The following is a 15848-nucleotide window of genomic DNA, read 5'->3' as shown; positions in this document are numbered from 1 at the left end:
AGTCACACTTGTTACCAGAGGGTAGGCTTTACCTAGTCACACTTGTTACCAGAGGGTAGGCTTTACCTAGTCACACTTGTTACCAGAGGGTAGGCTTTACCTAGTCACACTTGTTACCAGAGGGTAGGCTTTACCTAGTCACACTTGTTACCAGAGGGTAGGCTTTACCTAGTCACACTTGTTACCAGAGGGTAGGCTTTACCTAGTCACACTTGTTACCAGAGGGTAGGCTTTACCTAGTCACACTTGTTACCAGAGGGTAGGCTTTACCTAGTCACACTTGTTACCAGAGGGTAGGCTTTACCTAGTCACACTTGTTACCAGAGGGTATGGCGCTTATCTAGTCACACTTGCTACCAGAGAGCAGGGCTTTTATCTAGTCACACTTCTTATAAATGGCTCACCTAGTGAGTTAATTGGAGTAATTTGCATGACCACAGTGTCATAATACTAAGAATTTTGCGTTTGACGATATGATTTCTGCCTGTTCACTGTGTTCCTCCAGGAGTCCCAGGGGAAGATGGCCGTGGGAGACGAGATCGTGGCGATCGGGGACCGTCTCCTGTGCTCCTCCAGTCATCAGGAGATCTGTGAGCTCATGAACAACCTTCCCGTCACGCTCGTCCTGGAAGTCAGGAGACCAGTTTCAGGTGAGTCACCTACGACTGAATCTGGGTCGGACTTAGATGTTGCTTGTTAGTTGAGAATTCCCTGCTCCAGTCAGCTGCCGTTTTAAATTTAGATATGAGATGACTAGGTGTTTGGTGTTTTGTGGGTGTCAGTGATTCATACATCATTCATTCACACACTTACCGTATTTGTCAAAACTATCTTGATGCCGTTGTATGAATGACCTTTAACCTGACCAAACTAACAACCAATGCTCCAACAGAAGATTCCACGTGTTGTCTAGGTCATGTCCAGCAGTTTCTCAGGATAAAACAAAATATTCTAATGACATGAGTTCCAGTAGTCTGCGGTCCTCCCCCACCTCGTTTCCTCACACACGATGCTGGGCATTCATTAAAGAGACCAGTCTGTCTTTCCCCCAACGCTGCCTTAAGACCTAGGACTACCCTCCCCTTGGCAGTACCCTTCACCTCACAGATTCCCGCAGCCAGCTGGCTTTGTATCCATGGTGACTATTGATTCATTTAACTACAGTAGCTAACCGTAGTCTCTGTAGAAGCACTTGTCCCCTTCTCGTGTGTTAGCTTGCTGAGCAGTAGTTCCCGTAGCTGTAGATGGCTTGCTGCTAGTAGATCTGCATAGCGCTTTTGTTTTAAGTGATTTTTAGGTGGGCGGGGTTGTATGATTGGTGTGAGTTTCAGAATGTGTTTTTAACCCATAAAATAAAAGGCATTGGTCATATCGGAACATAAATGGTGTCCTCCTGCTGGGTGACAAGGTGTGATCGCTACGTTCCAGGGTTGAGTCGAGACAGAAAGCACAGAACCTGCTGGAAGTCTGGTACAGATGAAGAGGAAGTCTCCAACCTGTCCAACCCACTCTTAATAAAGTTAATTTATTTAAGAAGACTGAGTTTCAAGATCAACTGGTTTAGTCACTAACCTGTAGAGAAGCACTAAACAGCAACCACCCTGAGCATTAATCTGAATGCAAGTGACTGAGGCTGGTTTACTATCTGTCTCTAATCGTTCTGTTAATGACTGTATAACAATACTTACAAAACACCATCGATTTCTACGTTTGGGCCTTTCACTACACTCAGCCGCATTCTGAAAATGTCATATCTGAAGATGCTGACATTTTCCAGCATGACATGGGCTGGTGTCTGGGAACACGAGGCAGGGCAGAATGCAGAGGCAGCCGAGGCAGCCGAGGGGGACTTGGGGTTCGGAAGTTTTCATTGAAGGCAGAAGCGGAGGATTGTTTGTTTGGATCCAGGAGTGAGGGTTACTAGACAGAACAAAAGCACAGTGGGAAGCTATGACGCTGGAATGTTGATTTCTTCACCAGATTTTCAACTTGATATTAGCGGTGGATTCGGTTACGTGATTGCACTCCCTTACTCACTGGTTCACTGGCGCTGTTGCAATGACGCAACCAGGCTCCCTCTGAGGCTTCTGAAGAGAGCGGGAAAGCTGATGTTGGTAGTTAATCCACATTGTCATCAAATATAAAATGTGAAGGATTATTTAATCACACAATTTTGGTCAATTATAGTGTCCTCTCCTTTGTGACATGCATTAAAAAGGGGACAAGTCCTAAAAACACTTTCTCTGGGGGCGCTCTGGTAGCTCACCAGAGAAGTGTGTGGACCACATAGGCTGAGGCCTTCCTGCAGCGGGTTAGAATCTACCCTGGGCCCTGCATGCCCCCCCCCCCCCCCCCGCCCTCTCTCTCTTTCTCTCTCTGCCTTTTCACTTCATTTACACACTCTCCAACAAAGCATGAAAAAATGCCCCAAAATACATATTAATTTTTTTAAATACTCTCTCTCCCTAGCTGTAGATCGACTATCCAGTCTCATGATGTCGTCAGGCGGATGTGATGGACCCTCCGGACCTGCAGAGGAGACGAGCGTTCTGGACAGCGACGGGAAAGACGACCAGGGAAGCAGAGCCTCACCTGAGACGCAACTCACACCTGCAGCCCAACCTAACCACAGCAGTCAGATCCCCGTCACCAACATAGACGACTTCATCAGCGAGCTGAACTCCTCCCCTGATAAAAGCACGTCTGCCAAACTCCCAACCGACACTACGGCCTCAGACGGCATCAGCCTGCCAGGACATGACGAAAGCACCGCTCAGGCTCCGACTCGTCCAAATCTGCTGAATTTCTCAATTTTAGACACAGAAAACAAACCTCCCCTCCTGCCAGTGGGCAAAACATTCTTAAACAATTACTCCAGAAACTTCCATCCCGTCACAGGAGACGGGGCGGGCTTCTCTAACGGCGTGGGCCCCGGGGGGCCAGGCGTCGGGTCCAAGCACATGTACGACATGGCTGAGGACAGCGATTCTGAAAGCGACTCCACCACCACCGACAACACGGCGAGGGCGGGCCTCCAGCCCCAGGAACCGGACACTGACGAGGAGGAAGTGGAGCTCTGTTACAGTGGAGTCCAGCATCCCAGCCCCCCGGGAGAGGGGACAGATGGGACATTGTCTCCCCAGCATCCCCTCACCTCCGGCAGCCTCGACACGAACGACCCCGGCCTCTTTGATGTGGTACAAGACTCTGCCGCGGTCTCCATCCAGAACAAAGGCTCGTCTGTCGTGACAAGCCGAACCCCTCTCCCTTCTGCGGCTCCGCGGGACACTCAGCCCTCAGGTGCCTCTCTGCCCGCTGAACCGGAAGCTTCCTCCTTCCCTGAGGTGAGGGAAGAGTCTTCTAAGGATGAAAACAGTGTGCCGGCTGCTGGGCCTACACAGTGCCGGGTTAATGGTGCCACGGCCACCTGCGACAGCGTTGTGACACCCGCTGCATCCGCTCAGGCACGGCTGAGCGTCTGCAGCCCCTCCCCCTCGCCGGGAGCCCTCAGCGTCACGTCTCTGAGGCAGGACAGGAGAGGGAGGCTGAACTGTAACGCTTCACTGAACTCTGCTCCAGGGAAATCACACAACGCGCCGTCATCCCCCCTCTCCACGGAGCTGAAGCCTTCCAACTGCAGCGAGGGGAGATCAGGCGTCAGATCACCCGCTCCGCTAACGCAGAGAGACAAGGAGAGAGAGAAAGTCGTAGCTTCTCTTGAAGCTAGAACAGTTCAGAACCCTCCTGCGAGTCCTTCTCTCAGGACAGCAGCTAACCCTCTCAGTAGCAGCTCAGCGCCCCCCTCTGGCTCCAGACTCAAACTACAGGACAAAACACAAAAATCGAGCACCTCGCCAAAACTGAAGGGCCTCACTATCAAGAGTAAATGCAACCATCAGGAGCAGCTTTCTCCAAAACCAGTGAGAGCTGAAAGTCCGATTCTTAGGAGGACCGCTGCATCCCCAGTCCAGTCCCCCAAACTACAACCCAAGAAGGTTGCTTTGACCAGTGGCGTTAAGACGGGTAAACAGCTTGATAAGAGCAACAGCCCTGCATCACCCAAACGCTGCCCAGAGAAGACCAAGACCAACGCCACGTCCTTAAACACGACTCAGTCAACCACAAAGACAAAAGACGATCCTCATCCCAGTACAAAGGACCAGGAAACCCAGCTGGTCTCCCAGCAGAAGGACCAGGAGACCCAGCTGGTCTCCCAGCAGAAGGACCAGGAGACCCAGCTGGTCTCCCAGCAGAAGGACCAGGAGACCCAGCTGGTCTCCCAGCAGAAGGACCAGGAGACCCAGCTGGTCTCCCAGCAGAAGGACCAGGAGACCCAGCTGGTCTCCCAGCAGAAGGACAGAGCGGAGACATCGACCACCCAGAGAACTTTCATCGAGGTACGACTCTCATCTACGTTGACTCCTGTTTTGCCGCGGAAGGAAACCGTGAATTCAAAGGACTCAAAAGCTCTGGGTGTTACACTGCACAACGATGTAAACGCCAGCCCCGATCCCTGTTCATCCCCTAATGCTCCCAGTTCGACGCCTCAGCCAGAAAGCACAAACAGCACCATAAGCTATGCAGAGTCGACATCCGTAGAACCAGTCCCTGAGACCAATCTACCCACAAACAACGGGCCGTTGAATAGTCAACAAAAAAACTCAAGCACAACAGAAACCGCTACGAGCGTCAAATCGAACAGATCCAAACTCTGTTCCAAGACGATGGAGCGTCGTAGTTTCTCCTCAGAAACTGGCGCGCCCGCGGACCACAACCCCTTTTCCGTCCGGCAACGGATCAAATCCTTTGAGAACCTGGCCAGCTTTGATAAGCCGGTGGTCAGGTGCTTCGAGGTGCAGTCGTACGGCCAGCCGTCCAAGCCCCCGCTCAGCCGGAGGCTGTCGGGGTACATCGCCAGCTCCGTCAGCTCTGTGGACTCTCGCTCTCTACGCCGGAGCCTCAGCTCCTGCATGGACAACTTCAACCCCGCCGTTCCCACGTCGCCTACGCCCAACAAGCCTCCGTCGAGCCTGGTGCTCATAAACCTCGAGCTGCCAGCCCAGAGCTTTCGCCAAGCCCCCCCGCCCGGTGACGAAGCTCTCGAGATGCCGAAAGTGTTCCCTGAGGCGTCCCCGCTTCCACCCCAGACGCCTCCGGTGTTGAGAAGCAGGCAGACCAGGGGGCACGGCGGCGGGCATGGCGGGGGCCACGGCGGCCTCTCCCGCTCCAGGCTGAGAGAATTGAGGGCTCTCAGCATGCCTGAGCTGGATAAGCTTTGTACGGAGGACTTTGCCAGCGAACCAGGGACAGTCACGTTTAAAACCCATCTGGAGATTCACCCCATCAGGAGCTCAGACTCCACAGAGAGCAGCCTGCAGTCTGCAGCTCCCCTGGGCAGGTCAACCCGGGGAGAGGCGGAGGCAGATGGAGGCTCCCTCCAGGGGAAAACCAACGGACCACAAACAGACCAACACAGCTGGTCCATCAGGTGAGGAGTGGGAATATTAAACATATTAAACATATTAAAATGTTTTGTTTGTCTTAATGGCCAAAACAAAATTAAATAAAATACATTCAATTCTTCTTCTGTTTTCAATGTAATCGCCTCATTCATAAGATATACAGAAATTCTACCACACAAAAATAATCCTGCCTATATAATACTAAATAATAATTGAATACAAACAAATGTGAATACTGTGTCGAATCATAAGTCAGTCATAAAGTTGACTTGGGTGTTCCTCTCTTGCAGTTTGAAGGAGCTGGCTGGCTCCCCTGTGAACCAGAGCAGGCTGCAAGCCGTCCTGGCCTCTCTGACCACCACATCAGATGTGCTGGTCTTGCTCCAGGAAGCCAAAGCTCTCTCTGAGGTAACCACCCTCTGTTGTCATTACATCATTGAGTGTTTAGGTTGGGTTAGGGGCAGTTCTATGGGCGTATGTGAAGCCCTCTGTGACATGCTTGCGTGTAAAAAGGGCTATACAAATAAATTTGATTTGATCTGCAAGTCCTAGAACAGGCCGAGGGGAAAGAAGATCAGTGACTGAATGCGTGATATTGTGCAGACTTCTACTTTCGTCATGTGTTAAAGCTCATATTAAAAGCTTATCTATATTCTTACATGTAACTTGGCATGATTGTAATTGTTTGTGGTTGATGATATTTCTAGGATGTGTTAATAATTACATGTGGTATTCCCTCACTGTGGACTGAATTAAAGACAACTTTTGTCCTTGACCCTCACTGTGTCAAAACGATGCATCTGTTCTCTGTCTCCAGGTGAAAGATGATACTCACTTTGTGGTGTTCACCAAAGACGAGGGCTCGGGGCTGGGCTTCAGCATCGCCGGAGGGATGGACCTGGAACAGAAGGCTGTCACGGTGAGCTTTCTACCGCACCACGTTCCAATCCTGTCTGACCCCTGGCTGACCTCTGACCCCTGGCCCTCTGTTCCTCCTGGATACGCAAATATGCTACAGTAGCTACACAACATTTGTAGAATCACTCACTTTAGGCGTCCAAACCTCCAGGAATTTCCCCCGCAGTGTGACGATACACAAACTCCTCAGCTCACCGGATGAGTGCATGTTTGGGAGTCAGGTGGCTGAGCGGTGAGGGAATCGGGCTGGTAATCCGAAGGTTGCCAGTTCGATTCCCGGTCATGACAACTGACGTTGTGTCCTTGGGCAAGGCACTTCACCCTACTTGCCTCGGGGGAATGTCCCTGTACTTACTGTAAGTCACTCTGGATAAGAGCGTCTGCTAAATGACTAAATGTAAATGTAAATGTTTCTAGACTGGCCTTACCTCAACTCCCCAAAATATATATAAAAAAAAAAAACTTTTACTGAAACTCCTCTGTCCTTTTTTACATGTCGGGCAGGTCCATCGTGTGTTCCTGACGGGGGTCGCTGGAACGGAAGGTACCATTCAGCGGGGGGATCACGTCCTGTCCATAAACGGCTCCAGTCTGGAGGGTACGACCCACGGAGAGGCTCTGTCCTGCCTGCACCAGGCCCGGCTGAAGACGCAGGCCCTGGTGGTGACCCGCAGAAGCAAGGACTGGGAAGCTCACCTGTCTCCTAGACGAGACCTGTCCAGACACTCAGGACACACCTGCCCCAAGAACAACACCCTGGACACCATAGGAGGTAGGCAAAGCTTTAAAAAAATATTAATTCGAATAAAAGCCATGAACAGAGTTAGGTTAATGTGTGTTAGTAGTTTCAGGTTTAGTACTTCGTAAGTGTAGCAGGAGAATCAATGTAGAGACTCTCACAGGGGCGAAGGGTTCATCATAGATGGGTGGGACACGTCGACCCACAGCAGCTTATATGAGTCAACGTTTCATTCTTAACTTGTCTTTCTCTCCTGACCCCTGTGCCGGCCTGTTCCAGGGGTGGAGGTGGGCCCAGACGGAGCCATGAGGGTGGAGCTGCAGAAGACATCTGCTGGGCTGGGCTTCAGCCTGGAGGGGGGCAAGGCCTCCGCCCTCGGGGACCGGCCGCTCCACGTCAAACGCATCTTCAACGGTGAGGGAGCTACTCGTCTGCCTGTCTGGAAAAATACCATACACACACACACTGTGTCGTACAAACAGCACAGACTGTGTCGTACAAACAGCACAGACTGTGTCGTACAAACAGCACAGACTGTGTCGTACAAACAGCACAGACTGTACACAGTTACATTTAGCCATTTAGCAGACGCTCTTATCCAGAGGGACTTGCAGTAAGTACAGGGACATTCACCCAAGGCAAATAGGGTGAAGTGCCTTGCCCAAGGACACAACGTCATTTTTGCACGGCCGGGAATCGAACCAGCAGCCTTCTGATTATTTGCCCGATTCCCTAACCGCTCAGCCATCTGACTCCCATTCCATCTGACACAGTTGCTGTTGTGTTGTACCACATCTGTCTGTGAAACACAACGATACGCACAACTAAGTGTATATCAAAAAATAACTTGTGCATTCACACACAAAGCAATAGGACTGCAGTACTGTCTAACAACCTCTAGAAGGCAGCATGTACCAGAGTGATGTTTGAAGCTGCTTGAGGTCAGGGAGTTCACCTTCTACCCTGCCGACTGGATCATCAGCACCTGGAATGGAATACTCTAGCCTCCCCAAGAAAACAATTAATTGCCATATTACGTTGAAAATGTGTAACCGAGTGTGATACTAGTTTTTCCCCAAAGATTTTCTTTATAAAATGCTTCATTACCAACTTAAAAAAAATTATGTGAATATAGCGGAACCCTGAAAGTTATGCTTTTTTACACATTTCCAGTGTTAAATAACTACTGTTTTCATGATATTATTATTTGGAGCGCTTATTCAACCCTATCCTCCTGTGCTGTAGGCGGCGCTGCAGAGCTGTCGAGGGTGATCCACGTGGGGGATGAAGTCCTGGCCATCAACGGCCGGTCTCTACAGGGGCTCATGCACTACGACGCCTGGAACGTCATCAAGGCCGCCAGCGAAGGCCCCGTCCAGCTCGTCATCCGCAAACCCAGCACCTCTGTATGATTTAGCTCCCAGAGGACGGGTGCCAAATGTGCTCCACAACGGTACGAGCTCAAACAAGCGTGCCAACGCCAGGTTGAGAGTGTGGACGAGACTGATCTAAAGGCTTTGTTTGTTCACTTTTATACTTTTTTTATGGACTCTTGGACGGCTTAGGGTGGGGTTCCTGTGTTGACATGTGCTGTGTGAAATGCAGTGCAGAACGTTTGTGGTCTGTGTTGGTATAGTTTTGTTACTGCTGTGTGTCTATCCATTTATCTAGAGCTCAGAAAAAAACGACAATCGTGCTTTTGCATCTTTCACCTTGAACTTGACAAAACTGTTGGTGTGATTGCATAAGAACTTGAAACAGAATCTCAACCCCAGTTTGTAGAGACATGTGATAACAAAGACTTCAGAAAGAAGACTTTACACATATAAGGAGCTATCACTAGGAAATCCGTACTCTTGAAATGTGATCTTTGTTTACCCTCACTTGCCTTTTAAAGCTTTCATTCCCTTTCTCTGACCATCCATATCTGTCATGGGTCAATACTACCAGCTATTCACCTGGGTGGGGAGGTTCACCTGTCAGAGGGCCTTCCATATTTCCTTAAAAATGCTGTATTTTTAAAAACATGTCTAACTCTAGGAACACTACAGTACTTTTGTGGTTGCACTTGAACTTGTTTGTTTTCCTACAACTTGTATTCTGATTCTCCCTGTTGTTCGCAACCCAAGTGGCCAACAATTCATCATTTGAAATTCAGTCACGCTACTTCATAAATCATGTGTGTTTACTGTCAAAGCTTGAAGTTACTCATTAGTTCAGACCTAACAGGATGTTATGGATGTGTTTGTGAGCCTGGTAAGTCATGGATGCGTGGCTTTTAACAGCACATGACCAATCAGTTTCAGTTTCTTTCATTCTTGTGTGTCACAAGACTTCACGAACCGTCATTGCTCTTTGTGTGACTCATAAAGGAAGGAAGTTAGAACACACCTGTGTTCCGTTATATCAGTTTCACCCCCCCCCCCCATTTTCCTGGTAAAAAGTACATTTGTTGCAGTTCTTCTGTTCAAAATCCAGAGACATAATGACAACTTCACATTCTTATCAGGAAAAGTATGTCAGCAGGTCTATATAGTAGCATCTCTTTGAAATAACCCCCGATATAATTTTATTTATTATACTTTTATGTTTCGTAACAGGGGAAGGAATCATACTTGTCACGATAGCACAAGCATGGACTTTTACAGCTGTTAAAACAATTGCAACGCACCCAGCTCTTACAGAAAGCTTGAAGCACAATTATTTTTCAGATGCGAACTGTAAATACTCTTGTCTTGGTTTTATGAACATTTCGTTGTATTATTGTACAATAGCTTTTGGCTAAGATGTGTATTTTAAATAGCATGGCAGGATTTATGGTGTCTCTTTTTGTCATTTTCATTGACTGTCATTTTGAAAGGTTATGGGTGACTGGTTATATCATGTATTCAAGCTGTATCACAAATTATATTCATCTTAAAACTGGACATTGTCTCCAATATTGACAATCAAAGATGATGTGGCACGCTAAAAAAAGAAAAGAATATCTAAATGTTAAAAGTTTAAAGAAAATTAAAGGCTGTTTTGGGGCTTCTGGTTATCAAAAAGCCTTTGAATTATGGCAATGTCTTGTTTCCCTGCTTGTATATAAATAATCTGGGGTATATTTTCTCATTTTGTGGTATCACGCAAAAACATAAGATGTTGTCTTACACCGTCTTTCCTCACTCAAACATTTAAGACTGTTAAATAGTGTATATTTATATTGTAGTGTATATTTTGTCTTACAGGGTTTGCAATACCTGTATTTCTAGGATCAGATAATTCAGGTGTTAAAAAGAGATGGATTATTTTGGAGAAATTTCACCAATGGCATTTCTGTTGACATTTGTTTAGAAAGATTTTTTTTAATCTGTCAATAATGTGCAAACCTTTCGGTATTATTAAAGCATGTAAATTGTCTGCTTTACAGGGTGACATGATTTACATTTATAATTAATTGATTGTATCTGTCTAAGACTATTTTGATTTAATACTGACCCACAATATGCATCAGCCATGTCATTTATGATCAAGTCATGTAGCGCTGCATTCCCAGCGGATCTAAAGGTCAACAGGAGGTAAAGTTAATGTTTAACTCAATCGAGTGTACGTTGAGATGCCACCTGAGTAGTTTAAGCCATGAGTCATGGAAAATCAGTTTGAAGATGACTTACAGTATTACCACTCACCAAGGTGTACTTTACCTTTGTCTACAGCAGTGCACACACAATGTACACACATCCTTAACTCAGGTTGAAGTACCGATACTCATGTTTAAAAAGACTGGTAAAAGTGGAAGAACTGACTACACTTTTGCATTCAAATTATAGTTGACAAGTATGGGCTCTGACATAAGTATAAAGTAGCCATTACTACCACCTGTTTTAGTGTCAAGGTGGTAACTGGACCTCACATCATATTAATACATGAATACAGAATACAGAAAGACGCCAGGTATTTACCAGGAATCCTTTTTTGACGCAGACAAAATCATATTGATCAGGCCATCAAATACAGATAAAAACTAAAGTAACAAGACTGGTTTGAAAATTTAAGAAGCAGAAAGTACAGATATGTGTTGAAAAGTTCAGGACTGAAAGTAAAAAGTTGTCTGAAAAAATAAATAGTCAGGTAAAGTACTGACACACAAAAATTTACTTAAGTCCAGTAAATTTAATAAATAATAAATAAATTTACATTTACATTTCATTTAGCAGACGCTTTTATCCAAAGCGACTTCCAAGAGAGAGCTTTACAAAAGTGCAAAGGTCAATGATCATAAACAACGAGATAGCCTCAAAACATTGTGGGTAGCCAAAACATGAAGCATACATTGTGGAAGGCAAATAAGTGCCAATGGGAAGAACCATAAGAGTATGTAGTTAAACAAGTTACAATTAAACAACATGAACCTCAAGAAGCAACAATAATATAATTCACAGCGAGTACAAGAAGTTAAATCAGTTACAACTAACCAACAAGAGCAACAAGTCCCTCAGTAAGAGTCATTGTGTTCCTGGAGGAAACTAACATCAGGTCCAGCAAGTCATTTCTAAGTACCGTTGTACTCCCGGAGCAAGTACGTATTTGTACTTCGTTACTTTTCATCTCTGCAACAGTGCAGGGTTCGAATTACGGGGGGGCTTGGGGGGGTTTGACCCCCCTTATTAACACTTGGACCCCCTCAAAAGAGGTAAAAACAACAGGTCGGGGGGTCAATACATTTATATATCCTTCTTACCTGTAATCGTAAATATTACTTTACGCCCTGGTCATTGTATAATTCGCACTCTGGTTAGTGTGTGTTTTGGGGTAAATTACCAAAGGGGTTAGCATGTGTTTTGGATTAAATGACCAAAGGGGTTAGCATGCGTGTTTGGGGTAAATGACCAAAGGGTTAGCATGTGTGTTTTGGATCAAATGACCAAAGGGGTTAGCATGTGTTTTGGGGTAAATGACCAAAGGGTTAGCATGAGTGTTTTGGATCAAATGACCAAAGGGGTTAGCATGTGTTTTGGATTAAATGACCAAAGGGGTTAGCATGTGTGTTTTGGGGTAAATGACCAAAGGGGTTGGTGTGTGTGTTTTGGATAAAATGACCAAAGGGGTTAGCATGTGTGTTTAGGATGAAATGTCCAAAGGGGTTAGTATGTGTTTTGGGGTAAATGACCAAAGGGGTTAGTATGTGTGTTTTGGATGAAATGACCAAAGGGGTTAGTATGTGTGTTTTGGATGAAATGACCAAAGGGGTTAGCATGTGTTTTGGGGTAAATGACCAAAGGGGTTAGCATGTGTGTTTTGGGGTAAATGAGCAAAGGGGTTAGTATGTGTGTTTTGGATGAAATGACCAAAGGGGTTAGTATGTGTGTTTTGGATGAAATGACCAAAGGGGTTAGCATGTGTTTTGGGGTAAATGACCAAAGGGGTTAGCATGTGTGTTTTGGGGTAAATGAGCAAAGGGGTTAGCATGTGTGTTTTGGATGAAATGACCAAAGGGGTTAGTATGTGTGTTTTGGATGAAATAACAAAAGGGGTTAGCATGTGTGTTTTGGATGAAATTACCAAAAAGGTTAATATGTGTGTTTAGGATGAAATGTCCAAAGGGGTTAGCATGTGTTTTGGGCTAAATGACCAAAGGGGTTAACATGTGTGTTTTGGATGAAATTACCAAAGGGGTTAGTATGTGTGTTTCTGATGAAATGACCAAAGGGGTTAGCGTGTGTGTTTTGGGCTAAATGACCAAAAGGGTTAGTATGTGTGTTTTGGATGAAATGACCAAAGGGGTTAGCATGTGTGTTTTGGATGAAATAACAAAAGGGGTTAGTATGTGTGTTTTGGATGAAATTACCAAAAAGGTTAATATGTGTGTTTAGGATGAAATGTCCAAAGGGGTTAGCATGTGTTTTGGGCTAAATGACCTAAGGGGTTAACATGTGTGTTTTGGATGAAATGACCAAAGGGGTTAGTATGTGTGTTTCTGATGAAATGACCAAAGGGGTTAGCGTGTGTGTTTTGGGCTAAATGACCAAAAGGGTTAGTATGTGTGTTTTGGATGAAATAACAAAAGGGGTTAGCATGTGTGTTTTGGGGTAAATGACCAAAGGGGTTAGCATGTGTGTTTTGGGGTAAATGAGCAAAGGGGTTAGCATGTGTGTTTTGGATGAAATGACCAAAGGGGTTAGCATGTGTGTTTTGGATGAAATTACCAAAAACGTTAATATGTGTGTTTAGGATGAAATGTCCAAAGGGGTTAGCATGTGTTTTGGGCTAAATGACCAAAGGGGTTAACATGTGTGTTTTGGATGAAATTACCAAAGGGGTTAGCGTGTGTGTTTTGGGCTAAATGACCAAAAGGGTTAGTATGTGTGTTTTGGATGAAATAACAAAAGGGGTTAGTATGTGTGTTTTGGATGAAATAACAAAAGGGGTTAGCATGTGTGTTTTGGATGAAATAACAAAAGGGGTTAGCATGTGTGTTTTGGATGAAATTACCAAAAAGGTTAATATGTGTGTTTAGGATGAAATGACCAAAGGGGTTAGTATGTGTGTTTCTGATGAAATGACCAAAGGGGTTAGCGTGTGTGTTTTGGGCTAAATGACCAAAAGGGTTAGTATGTGTGTTTTGGATGAAATGACCAAAGGGGTTAGCATGTGTGTTTTGGATGAAATAACAAAAGGGGTTAGTATGTGTGTTTTGGATGAAATAACAAAAGGGGTTAGTATGTGTGTTTTGGATGAAATGACCAAAGGGGTTAACATGTGTGTTTTGGATGAAATGACCAAAGGGGTTAGCATGTGTGTTTTGGATGAAATGACCAAAGGGGTTAGCATGTGTGTTTTGGATGAAATGACAAAAGGGGTTAGTATGTGTGTTTTGGATGAAATGACCAAAGGGGTTAGCATGTGTGTTTTGGATGAAATGACAAAAGGGGTTAGTATGTGTGTTTTGGATGAAATGACCAAAGGGGTTAACATGTGTGTTTTGGATGAAATGACCAAAGGGGTTAGTATGTGTGTTTTGGATGAAATGACCAAAGGGGTTAGCATGTGTGTTTTGGATGAAATAACAAAAGGGGTTAGTATGTGTGTTTTGGATGAAATGACCAAAGGGTTAGTATGTGTGTTTTGGATGAAATGACCAAAGGGGTTAGCATGTGTGTTTTGGATGAAATAACAAAAGGGGTTAGTATGTGTGTTTTGGATGAAATGACCAAAGGGGTTAGCATGTGTGTTTTGGATGAAATAACAAAAGGGGTTAGTATGTGTGTTTTGGATGAAATAACAAAAGGGGTTAGCATGTGTGTTTTGGATGAAATAACAAAAGGGGTTAGTATGTGTGTTTAGGATGAAATGTCCAAAGGGGTTAGCATGTGTTTTGGGCTAAATGACCAAAGGGGTTAACATGTGTGTTTTGGATGAAATTACCAAAGGGGTTAGTATGTGTGTTTCTGATGAAATGACCAAAGGGGTTAGCGTGTGTGTTTTGGGCTAAATGACCAAAAGGGTTAGTATGTGTGTTTTGGATGAAATGACCAAAGGGGTTAGCATGTGTGTTTTGGATGAAATAACAAAAGGGGTTAGTATGTGTGTTTTGGATGAAATTACCAAAAAGGTTAATATGTGTGTTTAGGATGAAATGTCCAAAGGGGTTAGCATGTGTTTTGGGCTAAATGACCTAAGGGGTTAACATGTGTGTTTTGGATGAAATGACCAAAGGGGTTAGTATGTGTGTTTCTGATGAAATGACCAAAGGGGTTAGCGTGTGTGTTTTGGGCTAAATGACCAAAAGGGTTAGTATGTGTGTTTTGGATGAAATAACAAAAGGGGTTAGCATGTGTGTTTTGGGGTAAATGACCAAAGGGGTTAGCATGTGTGTTTTGGGGTAAATGAGCAAAGGGGTTAGCATGTGTGTTTTGGATGAAATGACCAAAGGGGTTAGCATGTGTGTTTTGGATGAAATTACCAAAAACGTTAATATGTGTGTTTAGGATGAAATGTCCAAAGGGGTTAGCATGTGTTTTGGGCTAAATGACCAAAGGGGTTAACATGTGTGTTTTGGATGAAATTACCAAAGGGGTTAGTATGTGTGTTTCTGATGAAATGACCAAAGGGGTTAGCGTGTGTGTTTTGGGCTAAATGACCAAAAGGGTTAGTATGTGTGTTTTGGATGAAATAACAAAAGGGGTTAGTATGTGTGTTTTGGATGAAATAACAAAAGGGGTTAGCATGTGTGTTTTGGATGAAATAACAAAAGGGGTTAGCATGTGTGTTTTGGATGAAATTACCAAAAAGGTTAATATGTGTGTTTAGGATGAAATGACCAAAGGGGTTAGTATGTGTGTTTCTGATGAAATGACCAAAGGGGTTAGCGTGTGTGTTTTGGGCTAAATGACCAAAAGGGTTAGTATGTGTGTTTTGGATGAAATGACCAAAGGGGTTAGCATGTGTGTTTTGGATGAAATAACAAAAGGGGTTAGTATGTGTGTTTTGGATGAAATAACAAAAGGGGTTAGTATGTGTGTTTTGGATGAAATGACCAAAGGGGTTAACATGTGTGTTTTGGATGAAATGACCAAAGGGGTTAGCATGTGTGTTTTGGATGAAATGACCAAAGGGGTTAGCATGTGTGTTTTGGATGAAATGACAAAAGGGGTTAGTATGTGTGTTTTGGATGAAATGACCAAAGGGGTTAGCATGTGTGTTTTGGATGAAATGACAAAAGGGGTTAGTATGTGTGTTTTGGATGA

At 44.9% G+C, this 15848-nt stretch overlaps 1 protein-coding gene across 1 annotated transcript in view; it reads left to right on the top strand.

The window, feature by feature from the left end:
* pdzd2 (PDZ domain containing 2) overlaps positions 1 to 10526 on the top strand; it is a 36231-nt gene extending 25705 nt beyond the window's left edge. Inside the window, exons 18-24 of the mRNA XM_067228521.1 lie at positions 506 to 650; positions 2470 to 5488; positions 5753 to 5870; positions 6280 to 6381; positions 6885 to 7152; positions 7399 to 7533; positions 8365 to 10526. Of these exons, the coding sequence (XP_067084622.1) occupies positions 506 to 650; positions 2470 to 5488; positions 5753 to 5870; positions 6280 to 6381; positions 6885 to 7152; positions 7399 to 7533; positions 8365 to 8531 (3954 nt within the window). The 3' untranslated portion in view covers positions 8532 to 10526. The remainder of the gene's footprint in view (positions 1 to 505; positions 651 to 2469; positions 5489 to 5752; positions 5871 to 6279; positions 6382 to 6884; positions 7153 to 7398; positions 7534 to 8364) is intronic.
* Positions 10527 to 15848: the final 5322 nt, after the last annotated feature.

The sequence above is a fragment of the Osmerus mordax genome, chromosome 24 (assembly GCF_038355195.1).
Source record: "Osmerus mordax isolate fOsmMor3 chromosome 24, fOsmMor3.pri, whole genome shotgun sequence".
Lineage (NCBI taxonomy): Eukaryota > Metazoa > Chordata > Actinopteri > Osmeriformes > Osmeridae > Osmerus > Osmerus mordax.
This window is presented reverse-complemented; position numbering and strand designations above follow the sequence as displayed.